The 18,851-nt window shown below is 38.0% G+C and overlaps 1 protein-coding gene across 2 annotated transcripts in view; it reads left to right on the top strand.

Annotated features, from left to right (window-relative positions):
- Positions 1-18,851, top strand: part of LOC110021855 (auxin response factor 16-like) — a 70,405-nt gene that overhangs the window by 24,413 nt on the left and 27,141 nt on the right. The window contains exons 3-7 of one of the 2 annotated variants that reach the window (XM_020720537.1): positions 8,445-8,557; positions 8,642-8,737; positions 8,828-8,884; positions 8,982-9,137; positions 9,224-9,308. In XM_020720537.1, coding sequence (XP_020576196.1) covers positions 8,445-8,557; positions 8,642-8,737; positions 8,828-8,884; positions 8,982-9,137; positions 9,224-9,308 — 507 coding nt within the window. Of the gene's footprint in view, positions 1-8,444; positions 8,558-8,641; positions 8,738-8,827; positions 8,885-8,963; positions 9,138-9,223; positions 9,309-18,851 lie in introns of both variants that reach the window. The other variant, XM_020720536.1, reaches the window with a different exon arrangement.

The following is an 18,851-nucleotide window of genomic DNA, read 5'->3' as shown; positions in this document are numbered from 1 at the left end:
TGCTGCTCCTAGTCCTCGTCACATGGTTCGGTGCATCTTCCGCCTCGAAAACCGTTCCCGTACCTTATTTTCGATACACTCTTATAGGACTCTATCAAATACATTTGAAATAGAAAATAAAGACTCGACCTGCATAAAACAAGCGTTAGCGGGCACGTCCTGCATCGTAAAAATAATAAGCCGTGCTTTATAATTGAGGGAGCTAAGAGCACCTACAAGTAAAGGATTAGAAATCATTATATGCTTCCCCATAATATCACCTATGTGAGTGTGTATAAATAGGCATGACACTTACAGAAGATCACCCTAATATACTATCACACACAATAAGCATACGAGCACACAAAAAAAAAGGCGAGAAGGGGACACATGACTAGCGCAAGACAACACAACACACAACAATAGCCAAAGGTGTCGAAAATACTACATAGCATCCTAAACCCTATCCTAACACACTATCTAACAACAAGTGTATCAACCTAGTATCAAAGTATGAGATAAGTCCGGGTATAGTATGACTTTGACGAGGTCGTCACTCCGACCCCATCCTAAAGATCCGAAAGATCTAAAGGGTGTCACGAAGAGAGGTGACACAAGTTAGATCCAATAAATCTTTAGCATAGTCATACTCGTGTTAATCCCGTAGTCATACTCGTGTTCTCGTGTTAATCCCGATGACTTAACTCACATTGCTCATCGGGATCGACCCGGTAAACAATGCTCCTTAAGGCATCGCGACCAACATGGGAGTCACTCTCCTAACGGGTCTGGTTCGCTATCAATGTAACATGTGAACATATAAATGCAAATGATTGGTCAAAACACAGGTGATGAGTATACCATGGGGCAGAGACTCAGAGAAAGTTGGACATACCGTAGTGACAGCGACCTCAAGAGGTATGCCGAAGCTGCAGTGACTCAAGGGAATAGGCATGCCAGGGTGGCAGCGGCCCGAAGAGGATGGCCATGATGTGGTGGCAGCGGCCCCAAAAGATATGCCGATAGGGAAGTTCCCTGTAAAGGGTAGACATGCTATGGCGACAGGGACCCGGAGAGAATGTGCAACTCAAGCATATGATCATAATCATGCAATAAGACAAATGCAAGACAGGATGCAGTAATGCAATCATATATATGCACTACAATATGCAATAATGCAAACACACATGCAAAGACAGTATGGTGGTGCAGTAGTTGGTCGACCGAGTCGAGGAATCCGTTCAAGTCAAAGTGTCATGCCAACCGGCTCGGAAAAGCTGATTAAAATGAGGTAGGATGCTTGTCAGGCCGAGGCTGCCGGTTGGAGAGAAAGTGAAGTGCTCACCGAGCTGAGGCGGCCGGTCAGAGCGAAGTAAAGGGCTCTCTGGGCCGGGGCAGCCGACGAAGCGAAGTGAAATGCTCTGTGACGTGCAAAATGCAACATGCAAGCATACATATGTAATAAGGAGTCATTTCAGTGCTAACAACCTTACCGGGAAAACCTAGGGTCAACATATAGAAAGACAGCGATTGCCGCCTCCCCGGATCTCTAAGGGGAAGTTCTCCACCTCGCTGTGAAATGGACTAGCGATGACGTTTTTCCCGATTTCACAACGCCTTCGGGCTTTGCAAAATGAGCTAATGACTCACATTTTCTCATTTTGTAAAGATCTACTCTTCGATCTTTCCGAAAAAAAGACCGAAGCAACCAAAGCAAAGGGGAGTGAAAGGGGATCCAACCTTTAGGATTTTTGTGCTAAAGCTAGCATTCAAATAGGATTCACTCGGCTATCATAGGGGAATTGGTTGCGTAAGAAGAATCATATTCTAAAGGCAAACTTTAGTAAAACAAGCGATCCATCACATAGGTGCGCCGCAGCGCCGGCTCACGCACCCCGTGTGGGCGATCGAACTCACATGTCTATCACACCTACAACAGATGGCTAGCTAGGAAATAAAATGCGGAGGGAAAGATGGGTTATACCGTCTTGTGGTTTTCACGAAACCTAAAAAAGTCCGGCGGGAGCTTGCGCGTGAGGTAGAAGTCATTCGTACCCTCTTGAACGACGTCAATGCTTGTTGTCTAGCAACGTCGAGGCAGTCTGGTGAGGTGTCCAGTCGCTGGAAGTGCGAGGCGACGAAGTGGCGGCAAGGAAGGAGCAGGTGGCTGAAGCTTTCAACAAGAAAGAAAGCTCAGGCGGGCGCCGTCGGTGTTGGAAGTTATGATGGCAAAGCAGGTCGGCGAGAGGATGCTGGCTAGTTGAGAAGGAGGCAAGGGCGGGTTCGGCCAGCTGCTAGAGGATGGACGCCGGTGGCCGCACAGGTCGCTGACGATGTTGGCGTCGACGGAGAAAAGAGGGAGGCTGCCTGGCTTCGCGCGAGGGAGGAAGGAGCTGCCTTGGAAACATCGCGAGAGAGAAAAAATGGGAGTCCCTCCGGCTCGAAGAGATTCCTCGCGATGATATTCCACGCCTGGGAGATAAGGGGAAGAGAGCTCTCCGTCTCGCGTCCGAGCAGGTAAGGGATAAGATCCCTTTCTTCTTTTCTTCTCCCTTTTTTATTATTCTCTTTTTTAACGTGATAGTGAGATAAAGAGGAGAGAGAGAGGTGCATGCATAATCATTTAAATAGGATAATCCTTCTCCTTTTTTTTTATTTTAATGTCATCATTTGAGATGAGATAAAGAGGAGAGAGAGAGCTGCATGCGTAAAAATTTAAATAGGATAATCATTTTCCTCTTCTCTTTTTTTTTATTCTAACCTCGTCATGTGAGACGAGATAAAGAGGAGAGAGGGTAGCATGTTTTTTTTCCTTTTCCTTTTCTAATTTTTTTTTTCTTGCGAGAGAGATCTCCAAGATCTCTATTAGGATTTTTTTTTTGTATTTTTATTGCCTCTCTTTTTTGTTTTGTATGAAAGCTTTCTTTTTTTTTTTTTATTTTTATTTTTTTATTATCACAGGTGCATGGGAGAATTAAATAGCGGGCGCGAGGGTTTGCAATCCTGCGGGAGAGTGGCGTAGTGTAGTTTTTATATTTTTTATTATAATAATAATAATATTATTATTATTATCATTCACGCATTTTTGGCCGAGAAGCGTCCTCGTGATGAGATGAACTTCTCCCATAAGTGAAATCGACGTTCTGAACATGTTCGCGCAGTCCGTTTCGTCATTCGGGGACGTTCAGACCACTTTTCAGCAATTGAACATAATACAATAATTAACGTATTTTTAGCCCGTCTGCTAAGCCGTAGTGAAACAGGTGCTCTCCTAAGGTAAAATCAACATTTCAAACGCACTCATGTGGTTCGTTTCGTCGTCCGGAGTCTTTCAGACAAGTTCGTTGGCTATTAGACCAATTCGAGCCAATTTCACATGCGACGCGACACAAAATATTCGTTGACCCGATTGGAGTCGTTCAACGTACAACATGTCGATCGGCCTTCGTATAAGTGAAAACGAAAGCCTAGTAAAATGACCCCGGCTACGTGCCCCCTCAATAGGCGCCGGTGGATCTCGAGCGGATGTCTCGAGCTACGAGAAACAACAAATGCATGAAGCATGACCCATATAAGCTCAGGGGGACATTTTACACATGCGACATTAAAATTGATGCCAACACACTTCAATGCCACCAACCACCAACATCAATAACACACCACACCACACCTCTCCACCACCTCCACATCAACTTCTCTCACGACATACCAACACCTCCTCAAAACCTACAACCAAAATCAACACCTTCTTTCATTTATTTTTCAAATTCTCACACAATCATAAAAAATAATGGTAGAATCCTAAGAGCGACATATTTGATACTTCTAAAGTTAAATTTCATTTCGAAGCAGTCGTCGGGATGTCCCAGAAATAAAACATACTTCACTTGAATTATGCACTAAAAATAAGAAATTAAAAGAAAAGAGATCCCCTTTAAGTGATCAGTACCTCATAAATTTTTTTTACATCAAGCATAGAAATTAGTAAACTACATGACACTATGAAATATATGTAATGAAGAAGAGCATTTTTATGGTAAAAAAAAAACAGAACAAAAGTACTTTATCTACCAGTCCAGTAGATCACATGGTTGATCACAGAGGTTAGGATTCCCGACATAGAGTTGGGAAAATACTGCACTTTTGAACTTCTTTTGCAATAGTTAAAATATTTCGAGTGGATAGCATCTTTGTTTAAAATTTTAAAGAATAAAGACGAGTGGGAGATTTTGGGAAAATAATTTCTATTTGGAGCTGACTTGCTCAAATTTATCATAAGGGTTGTGACAAATCAAGGGAATACATGCACTTTTGTGCAATATGAGTAAGGAAAGGATTTCTAGTTCCTTGCCATCAATTTCATCTCTCAAGACTTCTTTCATGACTAATTCAACCATCCTACTTTAAAGTACCCTTCTCTAATTTTAATAACTATCTGCAACCTCAATCTTCTTTACCCTCTTCCTTCAGCACTAAAAACGGAGGGCATACATAGCGCAAAAAATATAAAACAAAAATCCCAATTTTAGACCCGCAATCCAACAGAAAAATTGATTTCTTCCATCCTTTCTAAAATGAAATTACAATATACCCTAACCCATATCGAAGAAGATGATGCAGCATCCATCGAAGAACTCATCTTCCAAAATGAGTAAGAGATATCAAAATACCGCCAACAAGGGGATAGATTCGAGAAGAATATGCTTGAGGAGGGGGAGGAACCATGGTTCCCGTGCTCAAGGCCCTTGGGTAGGAGCTCCGGCCTTGAGGAGGGCAGCGAGGGTGGCTCAGTTCGAACGGGGCATAGGAGGTATCAAAGAAGAATTCTAAAGGCTTTTGAACGGGGCATAGGAGATATTACCGCTCGAGAACGCCGGGCTCGATCCCACGGCCCGCGTTCAACCTAGATTAGCGGCAAGCGGCCGCTGCCGCTGCAAGAAAGCGCGAAACGCTCAAAAAACACGGCCCCAAACGGAGCCTAAAGCTCTTGAAAATGTGTTGTGAGAGTGTGTTACCATTGCCTAGGTGTCTGTTTGACACCATAGATAGTTTTTCCAAGCGACAAACATTGTTAGGATTTATATGATCAATAAACCCTTTAGGTTGTTCCATTTCTACTGTTTCATTCAAATGGCCGCGGAGAAAAGCATTGGATATATCTAATTGGAGAACCTTCCAATTGTATGTAAGAGCTATTATCAATAGAACTCTAACCATAAACAACTTGGCAACAAGACTGAAAGTTTTCTTTTAATCAAGTCCTAGATGCTATTTGAACCCTTGAGCAACCAGTCTTGCCTTATGAAGGGCAATATAGCCATTAGCATTGTTTTTGATTTTGTACTTCCATCTACAGCCTAATACATTTTGTTGTGGTAATGGTGATACAAGAACCCATGTGCCTTGAGATTGAAGGACTTCAAATTCAGCTGAAATGGCTTATCGCCAATGCGCAGATTTTACTGCAGTTGTGTAGTTAGTGGGGTCTGCTGGATGAATTGATGAGTGAGATCATAAATATGTTTGGGCTTAAGGCTGCCAGTCTTTGTTCGAGTAAGCATGTGATGTTGTGGTAGTGAGACATGTAATGATGGGGTGTGTGCCTGATGTTCAAATGGACTGAAATCTGTGGGTAAATTAAAGGCAGAATATAGAGTTGTACTCTGGTCTGAAGTAGAAGAGGACGCTGCTGTTTGAGAAGCTGCAGTGCTGTTAGGAATCATTACAGGTTGTAAGGCAGTGATGAGAACAAGTAAGAATAGTGGAAGATTTGGTGTAGTAGATATATCGAGATTGTGTTGGTGGATAGGCTTTGATGAGGAAAAACTGCCTCATCGAAAATGACAAGCCTGGATGTATATATTTTATGGGTTTGAGTTTGTAAGCACTTGTAACCTTTTTGAGAGGTATCATATCCAAGAAAAACACAACTTTTGGAGAGAGGGAAAATTGTGTGTTTTGAGTATGGTTTAAGCCAAGGAAAACATTGACATCCAAAGTCTCTTAGGTTTGTATAGGCTGGGTCTTTTATGTACAGCAGCTCATAAGGTAATTTAGATTGAGTTGTTGGTGAGGGTAGCCAGTTAATCGAATAGCTAGCTGTAAGTAAAGTATCAGCCCATAGATGAAAAGGTAGAGAGTCCTCACTGAGTAGTGTGCGAACAGTTTTATAAAGTGATGATGTTTTCTTTCAGCCACCCCATTTTGTTTAGGGGTGTAAGAATAATTGTGTGTATGTGTTGTATGCTATATTGTTGTAGTAGTAAATGAAGTGTTGACATATTTCTCACCTCCATCTGTACGAATGGTTTTAATCAGAGCACTGAACTGATTTTTCACCATATTTTTAATTTCAAGTATGTTTCCAGTGACTTAATTTTCTTATGTTTGAGAAGGTACATCCATGAATATCTAGTGTAATCAACCAAAAACCCAACATAATAGTTGTCAGATTGTATGGAAGGAATTGAAAATGACCCACAAACATCCGAATGTATTACTTCATGCTGATAAGAAGTACACAAGGAAGAAGTATTATAAGGTAGCTTTCTGCTTTTAGCTAGCTTAGAAGCAGTGCAAAGAGTAATTTTATTAGTCTGCTGTAGAGAGGAATAGTATGGGCTAAAAACGGCAAAATTTTGTGTGATGGGTGACCAAGCCTCCTTTGCCATAAGTTTGTAACTTGCTTAACATATATGAGAGCGAGATTGCTGTGTATACTCTGAGTATGGCGGATGGGCTTTATTAGATATAGTCCTTGTACACAGGGACCTTCAAGAAGAATCTTGTTTGTCTACATGTCCTTGATACAGTAACCGTTAGCCGTGAAAGTGATTGAGCAGAAATTGGGAGTGGCGAGCTTATGGACGGAGAGAAGGTTGTAAGCAAGATTTGAAGCATGGTGGATATTGTTAAGTATTAGCTTACATGTAGGTTTTGGCAGAATTGCTTGCCTAGTGTGAGCTATGAGTATTAGCTTACATTTCCTAACAGTGATGGAGCTGTCACCATTGTAAGCTTGAGCATTGCTGAGCTGATTTTGATCTGCCATGATGTGTTCAGTTGCAATGCTGTCCAAATATCATTTAGTACTGGAATTGATGGAGGAATCTGAAATAAGAGCAGTAGGGGATTGATTTGTTGAATGTATTCTGTTTTGAGCCAGGATTGATTTGATTTCTGTAGTAGGTAGAACTGATGCTGTTCTTGAACTTGCCATGTCCTTTGCTGGCAGTTTAAGCAGTATCAAGAGAGCGTTCAGTCTTCTTTGAAGCTTCTTGAGTCAAATTAAGCACCTCATTACAAAGCAGGGTATATAGATCATCAAGACTGATCGGCTGCATATTAGTTCTGATGGATGTCTTAAAAGCATGATAGCTGGAAGGTAAACCATTAAGGGTATATAGAATTATGTCTTCCGCATTAAAAACTGCACCAGCAGCAGCAGCAAGGGTGTCCACCTTATATTTGATGTCAGATAGGTACTGTTGCATTGTTTTGTCCCCCTTTGCAATTTTATGCAATTTATCCTGCAGCTGTATGATACACAACCTGTTTGAATACTGAAGTCTGCATTCAGTGGTAGTCCAGATCTCGAAACATGTTTAAAGATTCAAAATATAGGGAAGAATCGGGGAAGATATAACAGAATAGAGAGCAACAACCAGGTTCTGATTAATAAGAACCCATTTGCTGTAATCAGTCGAAAATTCAGTGCGGCTGAACCAAGAATGTAAGGATTTGGACGACTGTATGAATCCTTTAGGAAGCCGTCATATCCGTCAGCACGGAAAAGCGTTAAGTGGTACAGGATAATGCTTTTGATGTTTTCCATAAGAAACTTTAATTGAGATGGAATTGGATTATCAGTAGGTAAGGTGGTGGGGAAAACAGTTGGGAGAGCAACATTTGCAGAAGAGTTAGATTGAGTACTCATGATGAGACAAGAAGGAGAAGAACTGCAAGATTTCGTTTCTGCAAGGAGGAGAAAGAGCTGCTGATTGATGATGTTCCTGAGCATCTATGGTGTTGATAGACTTAATGCTTTGATACCATGTTGAATCTCATGAATATGCAGACAGCAGAAACAGGAAATAGAAAAAAATAGAGAAGAGCAGTTCCATTCAATGTGTTATTTGAATTCGTACTTGCAAATACAATACACCAAGCTATATATAGAACAGCTAGTAACAGAAAGAAGTTAGGGAGTAATGTTGCAACACCAGCGGTACAGAAGCAGAAATACAGAAATCTTGAAGTAGTTATTTCTGTTCAGTTTCAGTATCTCAACATTTATCCCATCTGTCAATGTCCGTTACTCTGTCGTTTAACTAAAAAAACCAATAAACTTCTGGAAAATGCAATTTTTCTAAACTAATTGGAAGTTAAATGCATAAATTTTTGGCCCCCAAAAAGTTTTCAAATATTTATAATTTTGTTATATATTCATTTTATTCTGGTAACAGGGGAAAGTAAGAGAATAAACTCAGAGCTATGGCAAGCCTGCGCAGGGCCACTCGTGTCTTTGCCACCAGCTGGCAGCCATGTGGTTTATTTTCCTCAAGGGCACATCGAAGAAGTCTGCTTTCTTTTCAGAGTTCTGTTCTCTCTTTTTATTCTGTTATGGTGAATTCTGAATGATTTTGGTGAATTTGAACTTCAGGTGGCAGCTTCAATACAGCAGGAAATGGACTGCAATCCGAATTACCTTTTGCTTCCCTCTAAAATGATCTGTGTGCTTCAAAATGTCACCTTACATGTATATTTTCTAAATAATTTAATGAATAAGCTTTCAACATGATTTTTCTATATCACTTTTATATGATTATCTCATATTTGATGTGGTCAGGCTGATAATGAAACAGATGAGGTTTTTGCTCAGATGACACTACAACCAGTTAATAAAGTAGGCCGGTCATCTTTAATTCGTTGATAGCCTTTAAAATTCAATTTTTAATATTTCTGTGAGCGTTTCTTTTCTTAAGCCAACATTTTTAGAAAAGTTTGATAGAGTGGCGCTGATTGCTTCTGAAATGGGACTCGAACAAAGCAAGCAACCTACAGAGTTCTTCTGCAAAACACTTACAGCAAGCGACACTAGTACTCATGGAGGATTCTCTGTTCCTCGTAGAGCTGCTGAAAAGATATTCCCGCCTCTGGTACCACTTTTTTCTTTTCTGTTCATATTTTCCTTAGAACAAATTTTTGAGTATTACACTTAATACAGAAATTGCATGATCTCTAGGATTTTACATTGCAACCACCAACTCAAGAGTTAGTGGCCAAAGACTTACACGACATATCCTGGACATTTCGACATATATATCGGGGTATGAATCCTCTTGAATAGAAATTCTTTGGCCAACTTGTTCATTTTTTCCTTAATTTATGATGTTACAAAACCAATCAATGCCTTCCTAACATAGATATGCAAGCCAATTATATCCGTTTTAATATTCTTTGAAGTAGAAAAATTGACAAGAGTTCAGTTCACACCAAAGATTATGCGGTCATTTAGCTCAAACCTTCCTTTTAACCATATTGAATGTGGGCTCCAAAAATTTGAATGCCCCAGCCTCCCTTGAAAAGGAATGTGAAGAAATGAGAATAGGAGACTTTATCGTGAGATTCTGGTTGAATTTTTCAGGAGGTGGATGAGATAATATATAAGATACTACCCAGAGATTTCACCCTTATTTTGCGAGGACTTTAAGATTTGAGATATGAGAATTCTCATAGGTAGCCCTAATAGTTAGTTTCCTCTCTTGATAACAAGAGAGCACATTTGATTAAAACTATTCATTAGAAAGATGATTGTTCATCATATAATAACAATATATTTAAGATTTTAAATTATGAAATCATCTCTGTGAGCTTAAAATCAAATGGTGAAGGAAATGATGTGCACTCAATCAAGATCCCATGCTTCCGTTCTCCCTAGCTTTTCGTGGTCCCTAATCTACTTAGGGTGTGTTTAGGGCGTCAGTGCAGTGTCGCATCATAGTTTTTTTTATTTGACAAAATGATATTTTACCACCGGACCTGACTAAGAGTGGTGACTGCTAGAAAACTACTGTCTAACTTTTTCCAAAAAAAAAATGTAATTGCCACCACAGTTTTGTTTTACAATTGCTTCTTCAAACAACTGCAATTGCCCTTAACAAACCCTCAGTCAGAGGAAGTGGTTAACCCAACTTTAGTGATCATTGTCAGTAGTCATGAATTGTTTTATCCAATGGAATTTTGTTGACCTGATGTGAACGTTTATCTAAAGGAACTAATCTAAGCCGATCTTAGCTTACAAAGGGCTTAATGCCCTATTTGGTATACATTTTGAATAACAACTAAAAAATGTAGAATATTATTGAGGAATAATTAGGCTTCAAACATTGTTGTAATATAATGGTGTCATTAGACGACAAATCACTGGGTCAGAGGGCTCTAGTCGTATCTGCTTTTTTGTAGTGCCGTTTGACAAAAAAATTTGTGTGGACATATAACTTGGATTACGTTCTTATCGTTATGAGATTATTTTGAGTGTAATTTAGTAGTATAATTGATATGACATTTGTTATTTGTGATCTTAAATTAATATCAAATTTGTCACTCTCGATAAACGATTGCAGAGGGTGAATGCGTTTTTGTTCTTTAGCTTTTAATGATTTTAATTTTATTTAAATATTCTAAAATTTTAATTTGAATTTTTTTTAATTTTATGATCAACCCTTCCGATTAAGATGTACAATAAGTGTGCCAATCATCTGAGTTTTGATCGAAATGCTCATTTTGGCATGATTAAGCTTAGGCGTTTAAGCATTCGAAGATGTCTTTGACCTGTCAACTCCAATTCTTACAAGGTGGAGGATCAGACTAGTTCTGTCTTATTAACTCGAGTCCCCGTAGGGAAGAGGATTAAATTAGCTAAAGTGGAACTTATGACATTGTTCTATGGGCAAGACAACTTGGTTTAGAATTTGTAAAATATTTAAATTGAGATTTTGAAAATAGATTTTTATAAAATTATAATAATTGCACATTTCTCAAGGTAGATCATATTTTAGCCTAAGTACACAATTAACCCACTCAACATTATCAGACACTTAAGTTTACGTATTTGAGGCGAGTGACGCAAATATTATATTTTTTATGGCATGTGCATTTTTCAAGGTGGTGCATTTTAAAATTTAATTTAATTTAAGCTTTAATATTCTTAGACCATATGATCAAACTTCTAATACAATGGTCGGAGCGTATGCGAGTATGTTAAAGTTGATTAGGATATTCATATTTAAATGCACCTACATGACAAACTTATATAGATTTCAATGCATTTGTGAGGTACTTGTTCACACTTTAGAACATACACAATTCTTAGCATGTTAGTGTTTACGCTTTCTTTGGTGCGATATATTTGAGTTTAAAATAGCATTGAGAAATATGAAAATTATGAAATTTTCTCAATATTAAAAGTGTTCATGAATATTCTAACATTGAGACAAATGCACGTTATTAATTTTAAAAGCTTTCACTTTCATCTTCTGTTTGCTCATATAGGGGGACGCGGATCCGGTGAAGAATAATACAATTCAGATTTTGATATTATATTTCAAAATAACGTTTGGTTGTTAGCATTTAACTTATAATTGATTGAGCCCGATTGAGCCTATTTAATATTTAATCAATTTTAGTTTTATTCTGGCTCGTAAGCAAGCCATCAAGTCATGTTATTGATTGCACTTGAGACACAAACTATCGAACTCCACATAAGTCTTTGGGACTTTTTCAGTCTAATCCTTAAAATTCTCTTGATGCAACGTGCATTAAGTCCTTCAATCTTTTTTCTCAAATATCATTTATAATTTTTATTTTTGTTGGATTTAAATCTTGATATTCATTTTTAATTTGTTCTTTTGCAAGTTCTGTTCAAGTCCCAAATCATTAAAAAATTGGCAACATTTCGGCAGCCTCCCGACGTCATTTGTGCATGCGGGCTACTATTGAAAAGTTGGACTTGCTCGCCGTGCTATGAAAAGCATGAATGGGTGGTGTAAACACCACGATCCAGTCTTCATACCCTGCATGCTATGAAAAGCTTGTTTAGGTTACATGTATAAAATTCACACATTTCTTCACCGTGCTCCAAAAAATGCATATAGGTATTTCATTTTAAATTGTCTATTACGTCGCAAGCTTCGTGTACGAGATTCATCCCACGATGCTGCTAAAAACATGTATGGGGTTATGCTCGATGCTCCAAATGCACCACAACATGAGATTCAGGAGTTTTTTGAATTACTCGATGCATTGTGAGTTTCACATACGAGTTTCACTTAATAATGCTGTGAAAAACGTGTATAGAATTCTGCTCGAATTGTCAAACACGCCACAATTGGCATTTCATGAGTTTAGAATAACAACCTTTAATACCTTTTTGTGCGAGTCAAAGCTGTGAAGAATTTAACACAGATTTTGAGGCTCGCTAATATTTTTTATTTTTCTTTTTTTACTTTTCTCTCTTTCTAGAGACAAATAGAGATGGTGGTACAGAAAGGAAGAAAGCTAGAGAGGGCAAAGTGAGAATATTTTCTCTCTTTCAGTTTAGAGAGAGAATGAGTGGGAGGGAGGTGTTGAGTTGGGTTTGGTAGTGGGGAGGAGAACCGTGTGAGCTTAGGTTTGTTGACATAGAGCATGCCAATGGGGAGGAAAAGCTAGGAGAATGGGAAGAGGAGGATTCATTGGCTATTGTAGGGACTCAAATAGAAGCATATGATGGAAAAACGAGGGCAAGAGGTATGAGAGTTGTCGTGTGGAGCAGGGAGTTTCAGTTACTATTGCGTGGAGCAGGGAGTTTCAACGAGAAAAGGACCTACAGGTAGATGGTTACGTGAGGAGTTGGGACGCTGGAGAGGGAGGGACAAAAGTGAATGTTATGACAGTGAGGTGGCTGTTGTGGAGTTTTGGGAGGTTTTCCGGTTTGGAGGGGAAAAATGGTTTGTGTGAGAGACGGAGAGCGTGAGATGATGTGATTTGGGACAGCATGAGGGTGGGGAAGATTTATGAGAGATGGGGTGAGGAAGAGCATGAATCAAGTGCACTTAATTGAAATTATATGTTTGTTTTCATGAAATTCGAAAACATAGAAAACTCACACATACTCTCACACTTGCTCTCTCTGTGGATAATGATGAGAGCGATGGGATGTTGAAGAAATGCTTCGCATATGTGAGGTCAAATGTTTGAAAATTGCCGCAACAAGGATGCCTAAACTCGGATGCAAGAGTACTTTCAGGAGCAAGTATAATATGCCAAAAATACTAACTGGCTGTTTGGTCTACAACAATAGGAGTACATTGCTTTTCTTTTGTATGGGTTTTAAAAATTCAAACGTTTGGTTGGAAAAATTATGTAGTGTAAAATTTCAAAGTATTTGGAATCCATCATCTAGTTCATTTTTCATTGTATTTGAAATTTGCTTATTTCGGGCAAATTCTAAACATATGGTTTTGTGTATAGTGATGCTGCTGCTTGTTGGCACTTGCCTCCTGTCATCTGCCACTGTTTCCAACATTAATGGGTTTATTTTACATTGAATTCATTTTTCTTCGAACCAAAGAATAATTTACACTAAGCCAAATAATTTTAAAATATTTCAAATGCAATACAAAATTTTAACACTGCATTTCTTTTTCAGTATACCAAACAACCCCTAAAGAAATCAAGCAACGCTAAAAAATGAGATATGAAAACTTGATAGTTTTTATTTAATTATATTAATATACAAAAGGGAGGGGATAGGATCCAATCAACTAACAAAGAAATCATAAATATGTTGTACATAAACAAAGGAATCTCGTTAGATCTTCTCGCATCCTGAATACACACATGATCAAAATAAAGAACCATAAAAATTCTCACAAGAGATATTACATCACAATAAGATGCTCCTCACGTATGCACTTCAAAGCCATCAAATCTTCTTAAAAATCATGGAATACAAAAGCGTATATCAACAAGGGAAGCCCGAGAGATGTCATATCTAAACCCTATAGGAGAGCTCTTATATGTAGAGCCACCAAACCTTATGTAGATAGAGATATGTATTGCAAAAATATCTTGGTGGGATGACATGATTTTATGGCTTATAAATGGCTTGCAATTTATGTCACTATGTGAATCTCAAAGGCGCTTAGTTCATTCAAAGCAATTTACACATATCAACTTAGGTCCAATCATATATAAAAAAAAAAAGTTAGTTCCAATGTAAGAGTGGTCATTCGAACCTAAACATGGTATTTCCTAGGGGAAAAGTTATTGGATCCAGCTCAACTGAAATACTTACATTATATAGGTTTAGAACTATACCACTCTACCCTTCACTATCACTAGAAAATGTAGGATTACAAGATGTGATAATTGTCAATGTTGGTCTGCAACAGACGTTGGACGTCCACTTCATTCGATAGTGGGTGACTACGGACAGTGGACATCAACACACACACAAATATATATATATATATATATATATATTACATCTATATACTTCTCAACATACACATACATCTACATACATATCTATATGCATTATATATATATATATATATATGAATTTGAGCCAATAATGAGCCAAACATAGTCGATTTATTCATGTTCAATTAGTTTACAAATTGAGCTTAAAATATATATTAGGGTTTAGCTTGCTTGCTTAATGAACAAAATGAACAGGAGCTTTTCAATGAAATGTTTGTAAACAACAAGCTTTTTTAACCGCTCTAATCTTAATCACATAATTCCACTTCTAATAAAGGCTGACTCACACACAAGCTCCACCATGAAGGCACTATTTTGTACCATGTTTACATGAAGCCTATTGAAATTATTCTTGTCATCACATGTCCACGCCCGACCTGTAGGTCTTGGCCACCATAAATCTCCTACAGAGTTTCCATATGCGAAGCTTAGTTGCATGTGTCTTGATAATAAGAACAATCACATGACTAGTCATCCAATATATCATCATTACGTGCTAAATGAAATAATACCTCCTTGGAAGCAAACTTTGCTAAATGAGTTAAGATTTTCTCCACCTCAAGTGTATAATTGAAAACTGAATAAACCCTCTAGTCTCTTCTACCAATCACCATTCTATTATCAAAACATTGTCCTTCTTAGCCTTAACTCTTAATCCCCTTTCACCCCAAGTATACATATAAAAACTAAAATTTAGGTGTTAGATATGCAAATACATAGAAATTAGGTGGCATGTATGTAAATGCCCTATTAAACTATTATTATTATTATCATGAGTTCAATCATGCTTCCACTTGTTCATAAATTCTTTTAAGCTTCACTTTGCATCAGATTTTTTACTTAAGATGTTTTGGTCGGCCACACTGCATATTATCAAAATCATATCTTTGCCCATTACTTTCTTTATTATACATAATATTTGGAGGAAACATATTTTAGGGATATAACCATTATGATCATTTGGGTATTAATTTTAGGGCCCCTTCATCATTTTTTATCAGCTATTTTTCCATTTTGTGTTCTGTTATTTTGTTTTGCTGTTTCACTTTGGTTGCTTTTAGCAGATTTTCCCTGGTTATTGTAAGTTTGTTTCCTTTTAATATAATAGGCAAAGACTCAAATTTTTCAAAAATAAAAAAAAGGCATTTACATGCATACCACACAATTCTTTTGTAGTTACATAGCTTACACGTAAACATTAATATTTACTTCAATATCACGTAGATCTTAAATATTACAAGCACTATTTGCTTAAAAGTAAAATACACTTTATCATGCATCAGTTCATGACACCAAGGAATTTTAAGTGTAAACATCAAACTTGCTTGTTAGATATGTAAATATTTAAGAATTGTGTTATGTATATAATTTTCCAAAAAAAAAAGTATGACTCGATCAATTAAAATTCAATAACTGCTACAAAACCTAAGCAACCACAAGTCTGTTTTTAAGCTGGGGAATGACATATATATCACTAGAGTTTTATGTATTTTCATCACACACTAAAATCTCAATTTTTATTCCTAAAATGCCCTAATTTTTAAATGATATAAAATATAAAACTAACATTAACTTATCTAAAATAAATTCACCTTTTCATATTATAGTTGATAAAACTGAGCTCTCACTTGGAGTTGACAAAACTAGCCATTTTCTGAATACTTAAATCATTAAACCTAATTAAATTAAAAAATTAATATTTTAATCAACTCCCCGATGATGGTTGTGTTGAATGTAAATCTCAACTGAAGGGGTCTATCCTAAAATAAAAGACTTTAAAATATAAAAAATTTAAAATATTGAAAATCTATAACTAAAAAACTTGAGGCAAACTCCGTCCAGTCCTTGCAATCATTTGTCAAGGGAGTCAATTTTAATATTGACTCAAGTTCATAAGAAGCTAATGTCATGTTAACTGTACCATTATATTCACCTTTAAAATAATCTGTGCTAATAAGGACGTGTCCTGAGTTATTTGTTCTCGTGGTTTGACTAGTAGGTTTCACTAAAGAAGAGGTTACAATCTAAACCAATAAAACCTATGACTGGGTTGTTTTGTGATACGGCCTGGAACCAAAATTAGCGAGCCAACAACAACGAAATTGTAATAAGTAGGTTGAAAAAACTCAAACGGGGGTTGCTCTTACAAATATCAAAAGACAATAAGCAAGATACAAGACGATATACTGTTCGAGAGGTAGATCGTCTCTCACAGCCCTAGACGCGCTAGGAACAACACACGAAAAGAAAGAAAACTGCAACCAACACAATACAACAAATAAGAACAAACCCTAGTCCCCTATTTCTCCTAATTACTCCCCTAGATCCTTTTAGGCTTTCTTTTGGTTGTTGGAATCGTGTCCAGTATCCTGAGATAATCCCGTTTCACCTAAACCGGCCGCTTGGTGCTGTGGCTTGGGTTGACCGGTCTAGGTCTGCTCTTTCTAGACCGATTCGACTGGTCTGGAGACAGGCGGCCTTGTATCAACACTCCCCTCCCAAAAAACACCTTATCTTTAAAGTGGAAGGTTGAGAACCGTCTTTTGATCCCTTCATAAGGCTTTCATATAACTTCATAGTCTGGCATATTTTTTCACCTAACCAGTACCTCCTTTGCTCCCACCATCCCTCGACGCACTCCTACCTCTAAAGGTTTTAGAACCACCTTTGTATCTTCTATCAGTGTCGACGATAGTGAAGCCGGGGGAGTATGATCACCGATGGCGCTCCTCAGCTGAGACACATGAAACATAGGACCACTTCCCAAATGCATGTCATAATCTCCGAGGGTCCAAAATATTGTGGAGCAGGTTTCTCATTCCTCCTCGTCAGCATCTTCTACCGATAGGGCCTCAATTTTAAGTAAACCATGTCCTCAGGCTCAAATTGTATCTCCCTCCTATGCCCATTCACCTTCCTCTTCATGATCTATTGGGCTCTTACTTGATGCCCTCTTGAGATTTGTCAAAATTTCTAAGGGAGTGAAAACTCTGTCATATTCTTTTCTCACTTACTTCTTTAACCTGTTGTGCTTGGGTTGACTTCCTCTTACTGTTGGAAGAGGAGTTAAAGTAGGGAGTGCCTTTAAAGTTTCTGTGTTACTTTCTTTTTGCTTCATGGAGGTACCTTCTCCCCCCTGTGCCTTGCCTCTTTTTGGTTTTCCCTTGGCCGAGCCTTTGAGCTTGGTGTTGTGTATGATATAGCATGTTAGGGTGATATTGCACCTATATTTTTGAAATATTTGTTACTCAAGCATCTAGAAATGGAAATGTGAGCATGTTCTAGGAGTTAGATTTGATTACTTGCTTAAAGTGGTGAAGCTATGACATGTTTCTATTTATTGTAACATATTTCTATTGGAAGCAATTAGAAGGGTTGAAACATGGATTTGAGACAATGTTAGCTCTTCTTACAAGCATGTTAGGATATGTATCATGAAGCTTTTCATTTATTCTTATCTAGCATGAGACATTGGAAGGTTTGTTTGATCTTTCACGCATGTGGAAGGCTCGGTTTTAGCATCTTAAATTCCTTTTGGGCTTAAAAATGCATGCTATGAAGAAATTCATCTTGATTTGGGGAAGTTATACAGTTGTTCTTGTTCGAAACGCGTGGTGGCCCTATGTTTTTGATGTTTTGAAGGCATGAGAATGTTTTTCTAGCTTTTGTTGTGGCCGGATTCTGAGCTTTAGCTGCTGCTCGGTTTGGCTTCTTGTAGCTTTTCCTTACTTGAAGTACATGTTGTGAGAATATCTATTTCACTTGGAAGTGTCTTATATCCTGCTTTGATAGTTTGGTTTGGCTCCTCGAAGGGGAAGGGAACATCTTTCATGCTTAGAACAATTATATTGGTAGCTTAAAATATTTTTCATGCTACTGTTATAGTTTAAAACATATATTGGCTCCATATTTTGATGTTTCAAGGGCATATAGGTATTCTTTAGCCCTTGGATGGCATGGGTTTTGAACCTTTACTATGGTTGGGTTTTGACCTCTATTAGGGGCTCGGTTTTCACCTTGGAAGGACATGGGATGTTGGTGTTGTTGAGGCTTGGCTTTTGGTTTTGGTTGAAACATTGTCCTAACTGCTTAAGTTTCACGTATGGGCTTTGAGGGGTTTGCTTTTGGCTTTGTTTGGAGGCTTGGTTTGCTTGCCTTAGCTTCTATCCGAGAGCCCGTTTTTCTTGTTTATTCCTACCCCTGCTCCATAGTTGTGGGAGGGTTTGGTTTTATTTGCTTTAACCCCTGCTAGGGGCTCGGTTTTGGTATCTTGTGAGTGTTTTTGGCTTAAAAATACATATTGTGGAAGAATTTATTTTGATTTGGAGGAGTTCCATAGCTATTCT

Source organism: Phalaenopsis equestris, unplaced genomic scaffold (assembly GCF_001263595.1).
Source record: "Phalaenopsis equestris unplaced genomic scaffold, ASM126359v1 Scaffold000150, whole genome shotgun sequence".
Classification (NCBI taxonomy): Eukaryota; Viridiplantae; Streptophyta; class Magnoliopsida; order Asparagales; family Orchidaceae; genus Phalaenopsis; species Phalaenopsis equestris.
This window is presented reverse-complemented; position numbering and strand designations above follow the sequence as displayed.